Genomic DNA, 13,711 nt, shown 5'->3' with positions numbered 1-13,711 from the left:
CAACAATATATAGGTTAGAGATAATCAGAAATCTGGCCCAGCATAGCCTAGTTACTACCTGGAAAAATATTCACGGACAGGACACTTGAGGGTAGATGGTGAGAAAGGGATTCTATGAGGCGTGTGAGGGTTAATTTTATGTGTCACCCTGATGGGGCCAAGGGACGCCCAGGTAGCTGGAAGGTTATTTTCCTATTATTTCCAGTTATTATTTCCAGGCACATGCGTGAGGGTGTTTTCACAAGAGATGAGCACTGTGTTTGCAAGACTGGGTAAAGCAGGCGGCCGTCGGCAAGGTAGGCATTGCCCACTCAGCTGAGGGCCTACGTACAACAGAGAGGTGGGGGAAGGGAGAATTTGCCCTCCCTGCCTGAGCTGGGCCATCGCTTTTGTCCTGCTCTCAGACCAGGACTTACACGACAGGTTCCCTTGCTTCTCAGGCTTTTGCGCTTGGACTGAATCACACCAGCGGCTTCTGGGTTCTCCAGCCACAGATGGGAGACGGTGGGACTTCTCAGTCTCCATAACCACGTGAGCCGACTCTGATAATAAACCCTTATACCTGCATGTATCTCTCTATATCCCGTTAGTTCTAGTTCCCTGGAGAACCCTGGCTACCACAACGACTGAGTGGTTCGCAAATCTCGCTGTCATAACTCAACGTGGTGATCCCGTTTGACCTTGAACCTAGGACCCATCATTTGCTATGCACCAGTGTTGTTTAGATTTGGCATTTGTGAAGATACAGCCTATTACCTCCTGAGCTTTTTGTCAGGGCGGTAATGTAGGAAAGCAGCTAGGCTGGGATTTCCGGGGCTCAGGGTCAGACGGAGCTGAAACGTCAAATCCCGCACCCCGATTTACCAGGGGGGCGGCAACGGTGGTCATGCAACCTTCCTGATCTATTCCAGTCGCTCTCAGCGCGGATCAGTCACCTGGAGGGCTTGTTCAAACAGATCGCGGAGCCCCACTCCCAGAGTTTCTGACTCGGTGGGTCTGGGGTGGGGCCTGAGCTACATTTCTAGTAAGTTCCAGGGCTGCTGCTGCTGGTGGGGGTATCGGGAGAAGCCACACTGTGAGGCCACTGCCCTCGTCTGCTGCAGTCCGCCCTTCACCAGACTGTGTCGTTTTACTTTCTAGCCCGGGTGTAAGGAAATGTCCTTGAAGCCTCATTTGTTAGGGAAACACGGAGTTTTGAGACTCCGCACCCAGCCAGGCTGTTTCCCATGTGGACCCTGCTCCTTGCTTCCTGGAGGAACCGCTTGGACCACATTTCTTTCTTTCCTTCTTTCTCTTCCTTCTCCTTCTCTTTTTCTCTCCCTTCCTTCCTTCCTCTCTCTCTCTCTTTTCTCTTTCTTTCTCTCTCTCTTTCTTAAAATATATTATTTTTTTTAATGTTTATTTTTGAGAGAGACAGAGACAGAATGTGAGTGGGTTAGGGGCAGAGAGAGAGGGACACACAGAATCCGAAGCAGGCTCCAGGCTCTGAGCTGTCAGCACAGAGCCCGACGCGGGGCTTGAACCCACGAACCGCGAGATCATGACCTGAGCCTCCCCAGGCACCCCAGGGACCAGGTTTCTAAGGCTGAGGCCCCGGAGACGCGCTCTGCAGGCCTTGACTGTAAGGCACACGGTGGTGTTGTCCCCCGTGCCGCCCTCTGCTTAGGCGTCCAGCTGTGGCCCAGCCGCCCGGTGAATGTGGTGCCGACAGAGGAGGGCACATTACCTGACACTAGCTGCAAACCATTTTCCTCAGGCCACTCTGGCCACTGAAGGAAATGATTGATGAACGGAAGGGGCCCCGCGACGTCAGATAAATCTCTGTCTTACCAGTGAGTAAGCCCTTGCCCCGCAAAGCGGGGTTCTTTGGTGTTTCTTCTACTTCCGAGCAAGTCAAGGCCCTTTGGAAAGCCGGCCCTCCGCAGCTTTGTGAGGTCAAGGGGACGAATCCTGCCATCTTTCTGCACCGAAACACGGAAAACAAAGACGCAGCTTAGGGGGACAGTGCTGCCCACCAGAAGGTCACCTTGAGACAGCGTCTCTCCGTGAGATACCCGCTCATATCGGGAAGCGGCCACATCCAAGCACATGGCAGGACGGGGAGGGCCTCTCACTTTTGGGAATTTGCCAGACTGTGTCCTGGGCCGCACCCTATTTCCTTGGGAGGCCCTTTGGCCCAAGCTGGGACATCTGGTCCCCTTAGGAAATCAGGATGCCCCCCTGGGCTTGTGGCGGGCTCCCCGGGGGACACGGGGAAGGCCGCTGCCTGGGGTCGGGATGATTTCCTGCAGGGAGGGAATGGGACAGCAGCCCAAGGTGAGGGACAGGAAAGCTGAGGCTTTTAGGAGCGTTTAGGGTGTATTCGACCACAAGGAGACCCCCAGAATCAAAGTGGGGGGCGTCGGGGTGGCTCAGTGGGTTGAGCATCTGACTTTGGCTCAGGTCATGATCTCGGGGTTCCTGAGTTCAAGCCCTGCGTCGGGCTCTGTGCTGACAGCTCGGAGCCTGACGCCTGCTTCGGATTCTGTGTCTCCCCCTCTCTCTCTCTCTCAAAAATAAACATTAAAAAAAAAATTTTTTTTTAACTGTGTTCTCTCAGGGAACAGGGAGTTGAGCTGCAGGCAGGCCCCAGGTCATCTAACCCCCGGCCCTAGACCATCGCAGGTGGTCCCCTGGGCAGAGGGCCACTGTGACGCCCCCATACGACAGTGTCCAGGGGAGGAAGCGACATCATCTCTTTTCTGTTGTTCTCTTGTGGGAGGGGGAAGCATTCCCTAAATCTCCCCAGCCGACATCCCTTGTCTTTCTACAGCGCCCCCCCTCTCCGCCCCACTCAGCAGACACGGGGTAGATTTGAATTCACGTCCAACCCTGAACCAATCGCCAACAAGGAGCCACTGAGATTTGTTCACACTATCACTGGGGGGAGTGGGTGTCGGGGGTCCACGGGGACCCCCGTGAAGAGAGCGCAGGGAATAGAGAAAAAGACCACCTTCCGTGGCACAGGACACGTGAGGTGCTGATCCGTGAATAAGGAGGAGGAGATGGCTGGGCTGTAAATGCCAGGGGAAGGAGCGCAGGGGAGTTTTATTCCGGGGACGGATTTCAGTCAGGGAGTGATAAGAGCAGAAACACGCATGCATATTCTGGAATGTTCTGGAAGATGGGCAGCAAGCAGCGAAGGGGGCCGCGGGGTCTGTGAGAGGTATGAGAGGGAGGGAGAAAAGTGAGGAGGGTGGTGCCTGTCAATCCGGACTACCGTCCTCTGGATGGGTGACCAACAGGGTAAGTGTGGGGCCTGGTGAATCCAAGCCTCAGCTCCTGGGAAAATGAGATGCCGTATAAAATAACATAAAGGGATGGAGAAATGGGGCAGGCTGCCCTGCGGCCACTCCCTCACCCACCTGAGGACCCTGGTTCCCAGTCACCTGACAGGGGCGCTCTAAGGTCACGCATCTGACCTTGCCGCTCAGAGCCGGGAGGCAGAGGCAGTGAAACAGCCAAGTCAAGAATGAAAAGACTTACGGACCTCGGAACTGGTGGAAATGAGGGCCGGGGAGCCTGGGTCCCGCCCGTGTGCTAACGGCCTAACTCCCCACTCAGCCTGTAGCATCAACAGAGCCGAGATTCCCAGAGTACAGAACTTCCTTTCTCCCCGCAGGGGCCAGCTTGTCCTTGCTGGCACTCAAAAGCTCGAGGGGATCCTTGGCTCTCTGACCTTGGCCAAGCTGGGAAGGTTCTCTCTCCTTTTATGTAACCGAAATAGCGACAGGAAGAGAGTCCCCGCAATCTTTATTTGGGGGAGTTAGCCCCCTGAAAGCAGTCCCACTATTTCCACATGTTTCCAGCATCGAGCTCAGCCTAGCGGCTCATTCTCTCCTGTAAAAACCCTGGTGTCCAGTCTCGTCACCCTTGTGAGTCGGTTCCTCAGGGGAGAAGGAATGGGACCGTCCTCTTGAAAGCCTGAGAGTTCCACTCTGAGCCTTCTCCAAGGCTCCATTCTTCAGTCTCTGTAGTGGTCAGGGGAGCCAGCTGCTGTAACAAATAGTCCCAAGCCCCAGGGGTATAATACGATATAGTTTACGTTTTCTCCATGGCACTGGGGACGTGGGTTGGTGGGAGGGCTCTGCTCCCTGTGGTCAACACGTAGGGCCTTGGGATTCTCTGAATCTCTTCCCACAGATACGGGAAGAAAGGACATGTGGAAGACACCTTCTCCCCCACCTCAGCCGGGGCGGGTGGGGGGGGAGATGCCCGCCACTGCCACTTATAGCCTACTGGGGAGAACAGGTTCCCCCTCGATGGAGCGGGGCTGAGAATGTAGCATAGCTCTCTGGTGGGGAGTTTGCAAGCATGGATACTGGCGAACAGCTAGCCAGAGTCTGCCACTGTGCCCAGGTCATGCGCATGTATTGAGACATGCCAAACGCATCCTCCTCCTAGAATTTCCCTCGGTGGTGGTGGGCCAGATTCAGCTCATGGGCCATAGTTGGCCAACCCCTGCTGTCAAAGCTTAAATATGCCAGAGCCAAAGTTTTTCAACTTTCTTGACTTTTCCCACGTGGTCCCAAGATGGCTGCCACAGCTCCAACCACCATGTCCTTGTTCCAGGCAGGAAAAAAAAGCAAGGAGCAGGGACAAAGCGGGGTCTGCCAGCTACATAAGGCTTGTTTATTGGAGGCCCCGCCCAATAGCTTCAGTTTTTTAAAAAAACTGAAAAACTAAAAAAAAAATGTTTTAATGTTTATTTTTGAGAGAGAGAGACGAATGTGAGCAGGGGAGGGGCAGAGAGAGAGGGAGACACAGAATCCAGGCTCTGATCTGTCAACACAGAGCCCAACATGGGGCTTGAACTCACGAACTGTGAGATCATGACCTGAGCCCAAGTTGGACGTTTAACCTACTGAGCCACCCCAGCGTCCCTAATAGCTTCTATTTAATGAAGATATTAACGAAGAAAGACGAACAGATAGTTAAGGGGTGACTTAGATGAATAAAACTTATAAGAAAACAAATAACAGATGTTAAATAGCACCCAGCAGTTCCTACCCCTGCTGCTTGTTTTTTGGAAACAACCCTCCAAGGATCTGTCCATAAAGCCTCCCCCGTTCACTCATTTCAGGTCACGAACTTCACTCCGTGCTGAAGTCCTCAGAGGAGGGTACAACCTTCACAGTGTAACGCTGCAAAAAGACTTCTGGAACTTTCTGATCCTTGTCGAAAACAAGAGGCCACACAAGTCAACAACTCCTGTCCAGCTGCGTGGGGAACGAGAAGGCGGAGGCCGGGGAGCAAGGATGTGGTGTGGGGCTGCCCACAGTGACCGTGGGCAGCTGGAGGTGGCAGCTGGAGGCTCCCGGCCTCGGGGACAGGACCGACGGCCCGCGGTGGGTGCCTGGGACTCTGTCCGGGGAAGCAGATTCCATGACGTCTCTGGGCCGTCATTTCTAATGCTCCCTCTTCCAAAAGCATTTTATGACAGGGTGGGAGTTCTCGAGCCCCAGGTTTTGCTCTGTTTTTCTGCAAGAGTCTCCAAACTGCAGCAGAGACCCTGCGGACACTCTTGGTCCCGAGGCACGGAGTGCTGCAGAGAGTGCCTGACATGCACACCCAGGGAGGCCCATGTCCCTGGGGACGAAAGTGTCATAGTCTCTTCCATTCTCTTTCCCAGCATCCCTTTCTCCTCTGCAGAATGGGCGCCTTCTTTTGAGTGACTGGTGACAAGGACAGGACGAGAAGTTAGCATTAGAACCCGGGAGGGCTGGTAGGGAAGAGGAGGGGACTGCCATGCCCCCCGCCAGCCTGTCCCCTTGGTCGAGTGACGGCCCTAGGCGGTGGTTTGCGTCCCCTGGTTTTTACATATTTTTAGTGACTCTGACACCCATCTGGGCCCCTCCCTTCTCTTTCTGGCACTTTCTCGTCCAGCTTCCATGTTTTCTAGTGCGTGGCTCAGACCCTGTCCGTGCAGCTGGTGGTTCTGGAAGGAGATTCGTGCTGGATATCTGTGGCTTTGGGACTGGAATCTGTGTCTCCCACCGTAATCGGTACCCGCCCCCCCCCCCCCCCCGCCAGACATCCATGTGAACACGAGGAGGCGTCTGGCCAGCTGCAAACCCCACGCGGCCTTCTCTGCCTCTCCGTCTCGCTGTGAAAATGAGCTCAGACTGTGTGGAAGGCTCGCCAGCTCAGAGCTAAACTCCTCGGTTTTCAGGGCTTCAGCTCATGTGGGGCCTTTTCGGAATCTTCATAAATTCTCTCCGACCGAAGACGCGCTCCCTCTCTGGGCTTCCGCCTGTGTTACTTACAGCCGCACTCAAAGCACCTGACACTTCTGTGACAGTCTGATCAGACGCCATTCTAATAATTAATTCATGAGCTTGTGGAGTTGCCCAAACCGTAGGTGCCCTGAGGGTGGCGACCGGGTCCTGGCTCTCATCAGCCATAATCCTGGTGACCTGCCTGGGTGTGCCTCAGGATGGCGTGTCCCGTCCCCGGGGGGCCCACAGTGCGGGGGAGGGGTGCTGCCGCGCCCTCCCCGTCTCTCCGGTGCATACTGGGCACTGAGGAAAGAGCCCGAACATCTCAGGACTTTATTTTGTTATCATTTCCACGTAGACACTGAGCCACGAGTAGCACGACTGCAGGAGAAGCCCCCTGGAGACGCCGAGAGGTCCGAGAGCGGACAGCTTGGCTAGGCCATTTCTGGGGTCAGTGGCTAAAGAGAGGGGGCTGCCTGATAGCGGAGTTTGAGCTTCAGCTGCAGCGTGGCGTGAACAGGTGATGACGTCCCTGCCCTGAGCTTGTTGACCAGACAAGGCAGGAAGCCTTCCATGGAGATTTCCAGAACCTGCCAGAAAGAAGTAGCCTTCTGGCCAAGATGTCGGCCACCACCAGCTTCACCCCCACAGCGGACAGAAGTTCAACTGCCCTTAGGGCTTTCTGACCTTTGAACCAGTAGTGATCGGCACGTCCTGGCCTCACGACCAGTCTGCAGAACCTTGTCCTCAAGCCGGAGTCTGTAACAACCGGAGACAAAGCTGGGTGGCTTCTATGTCAGAGACTAGCCCTGCCATGCAGGGTGGTCAGTGATGGGCCAGCTCCTGGAGGATCAATGGAGGAGATCGCTCGCGATTTTTCTGGAACCTTCTGTGAAGGTTCTCTCTCCCAAGGCCGGTCCTCCCTCTCTCCCAGGGAGAGAAGGCTTCCTCCTCCGTCCCCTGTATCTCCCAAGGGAGTGTATGTGCCCTGGTCTGGCCGCCTGTCCTGAGCTCTAGCCGCCTCACCATCCGGTGCTGAGGGGGCCCTGCTACCTGAGGCAGGGACTGGCCACCACCACCAGAGGGCGTCTGCCCGTCTTTGGACAAGTCAGGATTTGCTCTGAGAGGACAGGGAAGCTTTTGAATCATGGGCCTTTGCTCTATCCTTGGGACTAAAGGAAACATGTCTACTTTTTCTGCAAATAACAACGACGATGATGATTTGTCTTCATCAGCTTGGGCCGCCTTAGCCACAGACGTTTATTCCTCGCGGTTCTGGAGGCTGCAAGTTCAAGACCAAAGTGCCGGCAGATTTGATTCCTGGTGAGAGCTCTCTTCCCGGCATGCAGATGGCAGCCTTCTTGCCATGTCCTCACACGGTGGTGAGAGTCAGCTCTGGTCCCTCTTATAAAGACACGAATCCTCCCACAACCTGATTCCTTCTCACTATTATGAAGCTTCCATTTCTCTCTTATTTTTTTTAAAGTTTATTTATTCTGAAAAATTCCCGTAGAGTTAACACAGCATTGTATTGGTTTCAGATGGGCAATATAGTGATTCAACAATTCTATGCACTACTCAGTGCTCATCGCGAGGAGTGTGCTCTTAGTCCCCACCACCTGCTTGCTGTCCCTCCCTCCCCCTGGTGACCATCAGTGTGTCCTCTGTATTGAAGAGCCTGGTTTTTCCGGTCTTTTTCTTTGCTTCGTTTCTTAAATTCCACATGAGTAAAATCATACGGTATTTGTCTTTCTCCGACCGGCTTATTTCACTTAGTATTATCCTCTCCAGATCCATCCGTGTTGTTGCCAATGGCAAGACTCCATTCTTCTTTAAGGCTGATCTTCCACTGTGTATTCACAGCACATCTTCTTTATCTGTTCATCTGTCGATGGGCCCTTTTGGCCGCTTCCACAAATTGGCTATTGTATGTAATGCTGCTATACACATAGGGGTGCATGGATCTTGTCGAATTAGTGTTTTTGTTTTCTTTGGGTAAATACCCACTAATGGGGTTACTGGATCTTATAGCAATCCTATTTTTTTAATCTTTTTAAAAAAACTTTATTTTGAGAGAGAGAGAAAGAGAGAGTATGAGAGAGTGCACGCACGCACGAGGTGGGGGAGGGGCAGAGAGGGAGGGAGACAGAGAATCCCAAGCAGGCTCCATGGTGTCAGCACAGAGCCCAAGGGGCTCGATACCACAAATGGTGAGATCACCACCTGAGCTGAAGTCAAGAGTCGGACGCTTAACCAGCTGAACCACCCAAGCACCCACCCCTAGTAACTCTATTTTTAATTTTTTGAAGAACCTCCCTTCTGTCTTCCAGAGTGGCTGCACCAGTCTGCATTCCCACTAACAGTGCAGGAGGGTTCCCCTTTCTCCACATCCTCTCCAATACCTGTTGTCTGTGTTGTTTCTTTTAGCCATTCTGACAGGTGTGAGATGATATCTCATTGTCGTTTTGACTGTCATTTCCCTGATGATGAGTGATGTCGAGCACCTTTTCGTGTGCGTGTTGGCCATCTTTTTGGAGACATGTCTGTTCATGTCTTCTGCCCATTTTTAATTGAATTATTTGGGTTTTTTTTTCTGATATTGAGTTCTATAAGTTCTTAATATATTTTGGACATTAACCCCTTAGCAGATGTATCATTTGCAAATATCTTCTCCCATTTGGTAGGTTGTCTTTTTGTTTTGTTGATGCTCCCCTTTCCTATGCAGAAGCTTTTTATTTTGGTATAATCCCAATACTTTAATTTTGCTTTTGTTTTATCTTATTTTGCTAATTTTGCTTGCTATAGGCGATATACCTAGAAACATGTTTCTATGGCTAATTTCAAAAACAAATTGCCGCCTACGTTTTCTTCTAGGAATTTTATGGTTTCAGGTCTCACATTTAGGTCTTTAATCCATGTTGAGTTTATTTTTGTATATAGTGTAAGGAAGCGGTTCAGTTTCATTCTTTTGCATGTAGCTGTCCAGTTTTCTCAACACTATTTGTTGAGGAGACTGTCTTTTTTCCCACTGCGTATCCTTGCCTCCTTCGTCATAATGGACCGTGTAAGCTCTATTCTGTCCTACTGATCTATGTGTCTATTCTTGTGCCGGTACCATTTTTGATTACTATAGCTTAGTAGTATATCTTGAAATCTGGTATTGTAATACCTCCAGTTTTGTTATTTTTCAAGATTTCTTTGGCTATTCTGGGTCTTCTGTGGTTGCATACAAATCTGAGGATTCTTTGTTCTAGTTCTGTGAAAAATGCTGCTGGTATTTTGATAGGGATTGCATTAAATCTGTAGATTACTTTGGGTAGTACGGACATTTTAACAATGTTTGTTCTTCCAATCCATGAACATGGAATATCTTTCCATTTGTTTGTGCCCTCTTCAGTTTTTTTTTCATCAGCATTTTGCAGTTTTCAGCATACAGGTCTTTTGCTTCCTTGGTTAAGTTTACTCCTGAGTATTTCGTTATTTCTGGTACAACTGTCGAGGCAATTGTTTTCTTAATTTCTCTTTCTGCTACTTAGTGATTAGTGTGTAGAAATGCAACAGATTTCTGTATACTGATTTTGTATCCTTGAGCCCTCATTTCTTGAGCATGCACGATGTGTGCCCAAAGCTATCCCAGGTAAGTGTGCCTGTCTTGTTTTCAGATGAGAGAAGGTTCTGAGAAGTTAAACCATTTACTCAAGATTACATTGTAAGGAAGAGACGGCAGGTGGAGAGCAACCTGGGTGTACCTTCTAGTTTCTTCTTGTTGCTTTGTCGCCTGTGGAGATGGCTTGCGTGCCCCACAGTCCATCTGCCCAACCCTCTGAGTTTTCCTGTCTCAACGCTAAGTGTCCCCCTTCCCTTCATCACTTCTTCAGACGACTTCACCTTTCTGGCTGCATGGCCTGACCTCGCTCCCTCAAATGACTGCCCTGCGTCAGAGAACAAATGAACTTCTTGCAAACAGGTGAGAATGTGTTAATCGTGTTCCTTATCTCTGGAAATAGAATTTTACTTTATTTATTTAAAAAAATTTTTTTTAATGTTTATTTTTGAGAGACAGAGACAGAGCATGAGGGAGGGAGGGGCAGGGAAAGAGAGGGAGACATAGAATCCAAAACAGGATCCAGGCTCTGAGCTGTCAGCACAGAGCTCGACAGGGGCTTGAACTCGGGAACGGCAAGATCGTGACCTGAGCCGAAGTCGGATGCTTAACCAACTGAGCACCTAGGCACCCCTAGAACTCTTTTTTTTTTTTTTTTTTAACATTTATTCCTTTTTTGAGAGGCAGAGAGAGACAGTGTGAGCAGGGGAAGGACAGAGAGAGGGACACACACAGAATCTGAAGCAGGCTCTAGGCTCTGAGCTGTCAGCACAGAGCCCAACGCGGGGCTTGAACTCATGAACTGTGAGATCATGACCTGAGCCGAAGTCAGATGCTTAACCAACTGAGCCACCCAGGCACCCCTATAATTTTACTTTAATAAGAGCTTTCTGGAGGCATGTCACGTTGAGGCCCACATTATGAGTGTTGTGAGCCCTACACACTTTTGCTCTCATGGTCTCTGCCTCCGTTAAGAAAAAATTTTTAAATTAACCACTGTATTGGTACAAAGATGAATTTAATCCAGGCTGGGCTCATTATTATATATTCATTATTATTATATTCATGTTTTCTTCTCATTTTAAAAGAGCTCGACGTTACAAGTATTGTGGGCCTGAAGCACTGTCCCTACTGTGCACAGAGACCAGGTGGCCCTGTGTGTCTTAACCCTTGATACTGAATAGGAAGTTAGTCACTGGGATGGTGGCTAAGAGGCTGTTCTAGAATTCTGTAACTGCTGAAGACAGAACCAAAGGGGAGGTTCTGGAGGTTAGCTTTTTTTAAAAAAATGTTTTAATGTTTTATTTTTGAGAGAGAGAAAGACAGCGTGTGAGCAGGGGGTGGGGAGGGGCAGAGAGAGAGGGAGGCACAGAATCCAAAGCAGGCCCCAGGCTCTGTCTCAGCTGTCAGCACAGAGCCCGACATGGGGCTCAAACCCACGAACTGTGAGATCATGACCTGAGCTGAAGTCGGACACTTAACTGAGCCACACAGGTGCCCCTGGAGGTTAGCTTTTTAATGTCACCGTTTTGCTCCTATAAGCTTGGGGTCCCCCACGTGTCCTCAGCTTTCATAAAGGAGCCAAGGGTTCGGCCCAAAATATTGGCCAGCCATGGGTAGGACACACATTTATAGCCTGAGTCTTACTCTCAATTAAGGCTTCCTTAGCGTAAGGCCAGTGACCCACAGGGGTGAAAGGTGCCGGTTGGTTGGGGCAAAGTGGCACTTGCACTATGGGTCCCCAGCCTGGCCTTTTGTGTTTGGCCACATGGGGGCACCAATGAGCCACCCTGCTGCCCTCCCTGCCCAGGCCTAGTTTTGCCCAGGGAATCTCTGTGGCTCTCACCTGCCTCCTCTGTAAGAGAGAGGCCTTTCACTGGGTCCCCAGCCTGTCCGCAGCGTCCTCGGGCCCTCACGACCTTTGCCTTCTCTCACCTGCCTCCCAGGGTGGCTGCCAGGCCCTCTGCACCTGGAAACTAGAACCTTCCACCTTCCTGCTGTTCTAAGGCTTAGGGGTACGGGCAGAAAATGGGAGGAGGGCCGAGCCCCAGTTGCAAATTCCACGGTCTCATCCAACAACTCATCTCCCAACAAGAGCTCTGCCTTAGCCTTGCTCAGAGACCGTTGCAATGAGAAATGCTGATTGTTGCTTTTTAATGGCAGTGCCTTCACGGTGCTGTGAATGCCCTTGTACTTGAACATTTCCGTGTCTCCAGCACGGGGCCCAGGGGCTGGCAGCAGCAGCCCCCCACAGCAGTGGCGCACAAGAGGGGGTGTTGGTGAAGAAAACAGAGTTCTAGGCCCTGTTCCTGAGACTGATTCCCTAGGCCTGGGGTGGGGCCAGAAATCGCCATTCTCCCAACCAGCTGGCCAGGTGAAATAAGGCCGTAGAAATGTTGTTGAAAGAACAATTTTCATTAGTGGGTGTTCTTTATTTTTTCTTCTTCTACCCTTTCTTTTTTTGTTTCTTTTTGTTTTAAATCGTATCTCAGTGCCTTGGAATTCTGGCATATGGAGGATGTAAAAATAGCCTCATTGCGAGCCAGCATTTCCAGTCTCCTGTTTAGTCTGGGGCCGCACACATCCCCGCCCCCTCCACCCCCATCGGCCCTGGGGGGAGGCCTGCGTCCCGCCCCTCAACGACCCCAGGCACCAGGGGTCACTCCAGAACACGGACCGAGTACTCGCATTAAGGGCTCCCCGCGTCTTCCTGTCTGTCCCTGTCCCGCTCACCTGAGGGACCTCACAGAGCCAGGACGCTGCGCGCCTCCTGCCCACCGCCCCCCACCCCTGCGGCGCATCTGCTCCCCCAACGCCGGGGTTCCAAACCAGCCCTAACACCAGCACAAAACAAAGGGGGACAAGTTAAAAAATGTATCTTGACCTCAAAGCCCAGAGCTGGGTTCACTTCCAAAGCACCAGTAAGGAGAGGGTCTGCCTGGGGAAGTGGGGGAAGGCGCCGCAGGAGGGACAGTCCCCGTGGGGCAGGGCTGGGAGGGGGCCTGCAGAGTTGGGGGGGAGGGTCGGGGAGTGAGCGGGCCTGGGCCTCCCCTGGTGCGGCGGGGACTGCGCTCTGGCCCTTGGCCTCCTTTGGGAAGGGAGCGCCCCTTTCTTTGCTCACCTTTCCAGGAGGCAGGGCGGTCCGGCCCTAGCACACCTGGAGCCCGAGGGGTCCCCGCAGGAGGGGAGGCGCGGGACCCCTTCCTGGGGCCTGGAGCTGGCCCCCCCACCCCCCGCAGACTGGGCCGGTACCCCTGCCACCCAGGAGAGGAAGGCGTCACTCACCCGCTCGTGCGTCCAGGCTTTGAGCATCTCCTGAACACTCGCTCTGTTCCAGGCTCTTTCTTAGCCTGGCAGGTGGCCCTGCAGGTGTGGGGCTGGAAAGACTTGGTCTCTAGGCTCGGGCTCCTGTGTCCCCTCTGCTGCGAGACCGCCCAGCCCGGAGCTGGAGCCTTGACCGCAGCCGCGACCGTGGCGGGGCCTGCACCCAGAGCTCGCCCGCCAGCCTGGGGCCCATGCTCCGGAGAGGAAAATCCAGCCCCTCCCACAACCTGTGCGGAAATGCAGCTGTGTGTGGTCTCACGGAGCCGGCGGAGCCCTAATTCTGCCCACCTGAGCCCTCCAGGAAATCAGCCTCCAGCACATGGCCCTCCATAGCTTTTGTCCCCCTCCTTTTGAACACCAGACACCGCGTAAGGCTCAGGCCGGCACGTCCCTCCTCCCTGACCCGAGTATGAGAAGGGGGGCCAGCCTCCCGAGCATTACCCTTGCACGGCCCTGCCATTCTGCACATTGTTTAACCTTCTAAGCTTCATTGCCTCATCAGGAACGCGAGGGTAATTGCCGTTCT

The 13,711-nt window shown here is 52.4% G+C and overlaps 1 protein-coding gene across 1 annotated transcript; it reads left to right on the top strand.

The window, feature by feature from the left end:
* Positions 1-221: 221 nt before the first annotated feature.
* On the top strand, positions 222-5,731 carry LOC122225492. The gene is made up of 3 exons (XM_042948361.1): positions 222-296; positions 441-531; positions 5,123-5,731. The coding sequence occupies exons 1-3, from the start codon at positions 248-250 to the stop codon at positions 5,712-5,714; spliced, it is 732 nt and encodes a 243-aa protein (XP_042804295.1). The 5' UTR covers positions 222-247; the 3' UTR covers positions 5,715-5,731.
* Positions 5,732-13,711: the final 7,980 nt, after the last annotated feature.

Source organism: Panthera leo, chromosome B4 (genome assembly GCF_018350215.1).
Source record: "Panthera leo isolate Ple1 chromosome B4, P.leo_Ple1_pat1.1, whole genome shotgun sequence".
Taxonomy (NCBI): domain Eukaryota; kingdom Metazoa; phylum Chordata; class Mammalia; order Carnivora; family Felidae; genus Panthera; species Panthera leo.
Note: the sequence above shows the minus strand (reverse complement) of the source record. Positions and strands in the feature narration are given on the sequence as shown.

Coding starts and splice junctions, on each gene's coding strand:
- LOC122225492 (XM_042948361.1), top strand. CDS start 248: ATGAGCACTGTGTTTGCAAGACTGGGTAAAGCAGGCGGCCGTCGGCAA. Junction 297..440: donor AGCAGGCGGCCGTCGGCAAG/GTAGGCATTGCC, acceptor CTTGCTTCTCAG/GCTTTTGCGCTTGGACTGAA. Junction 532..5,122: donor TTCTCAGTCTCCATAACCAC/GTGAGCCGACTC, acceptor CACTCATTTCAG/GTCACGAACTTCACTCCGTG.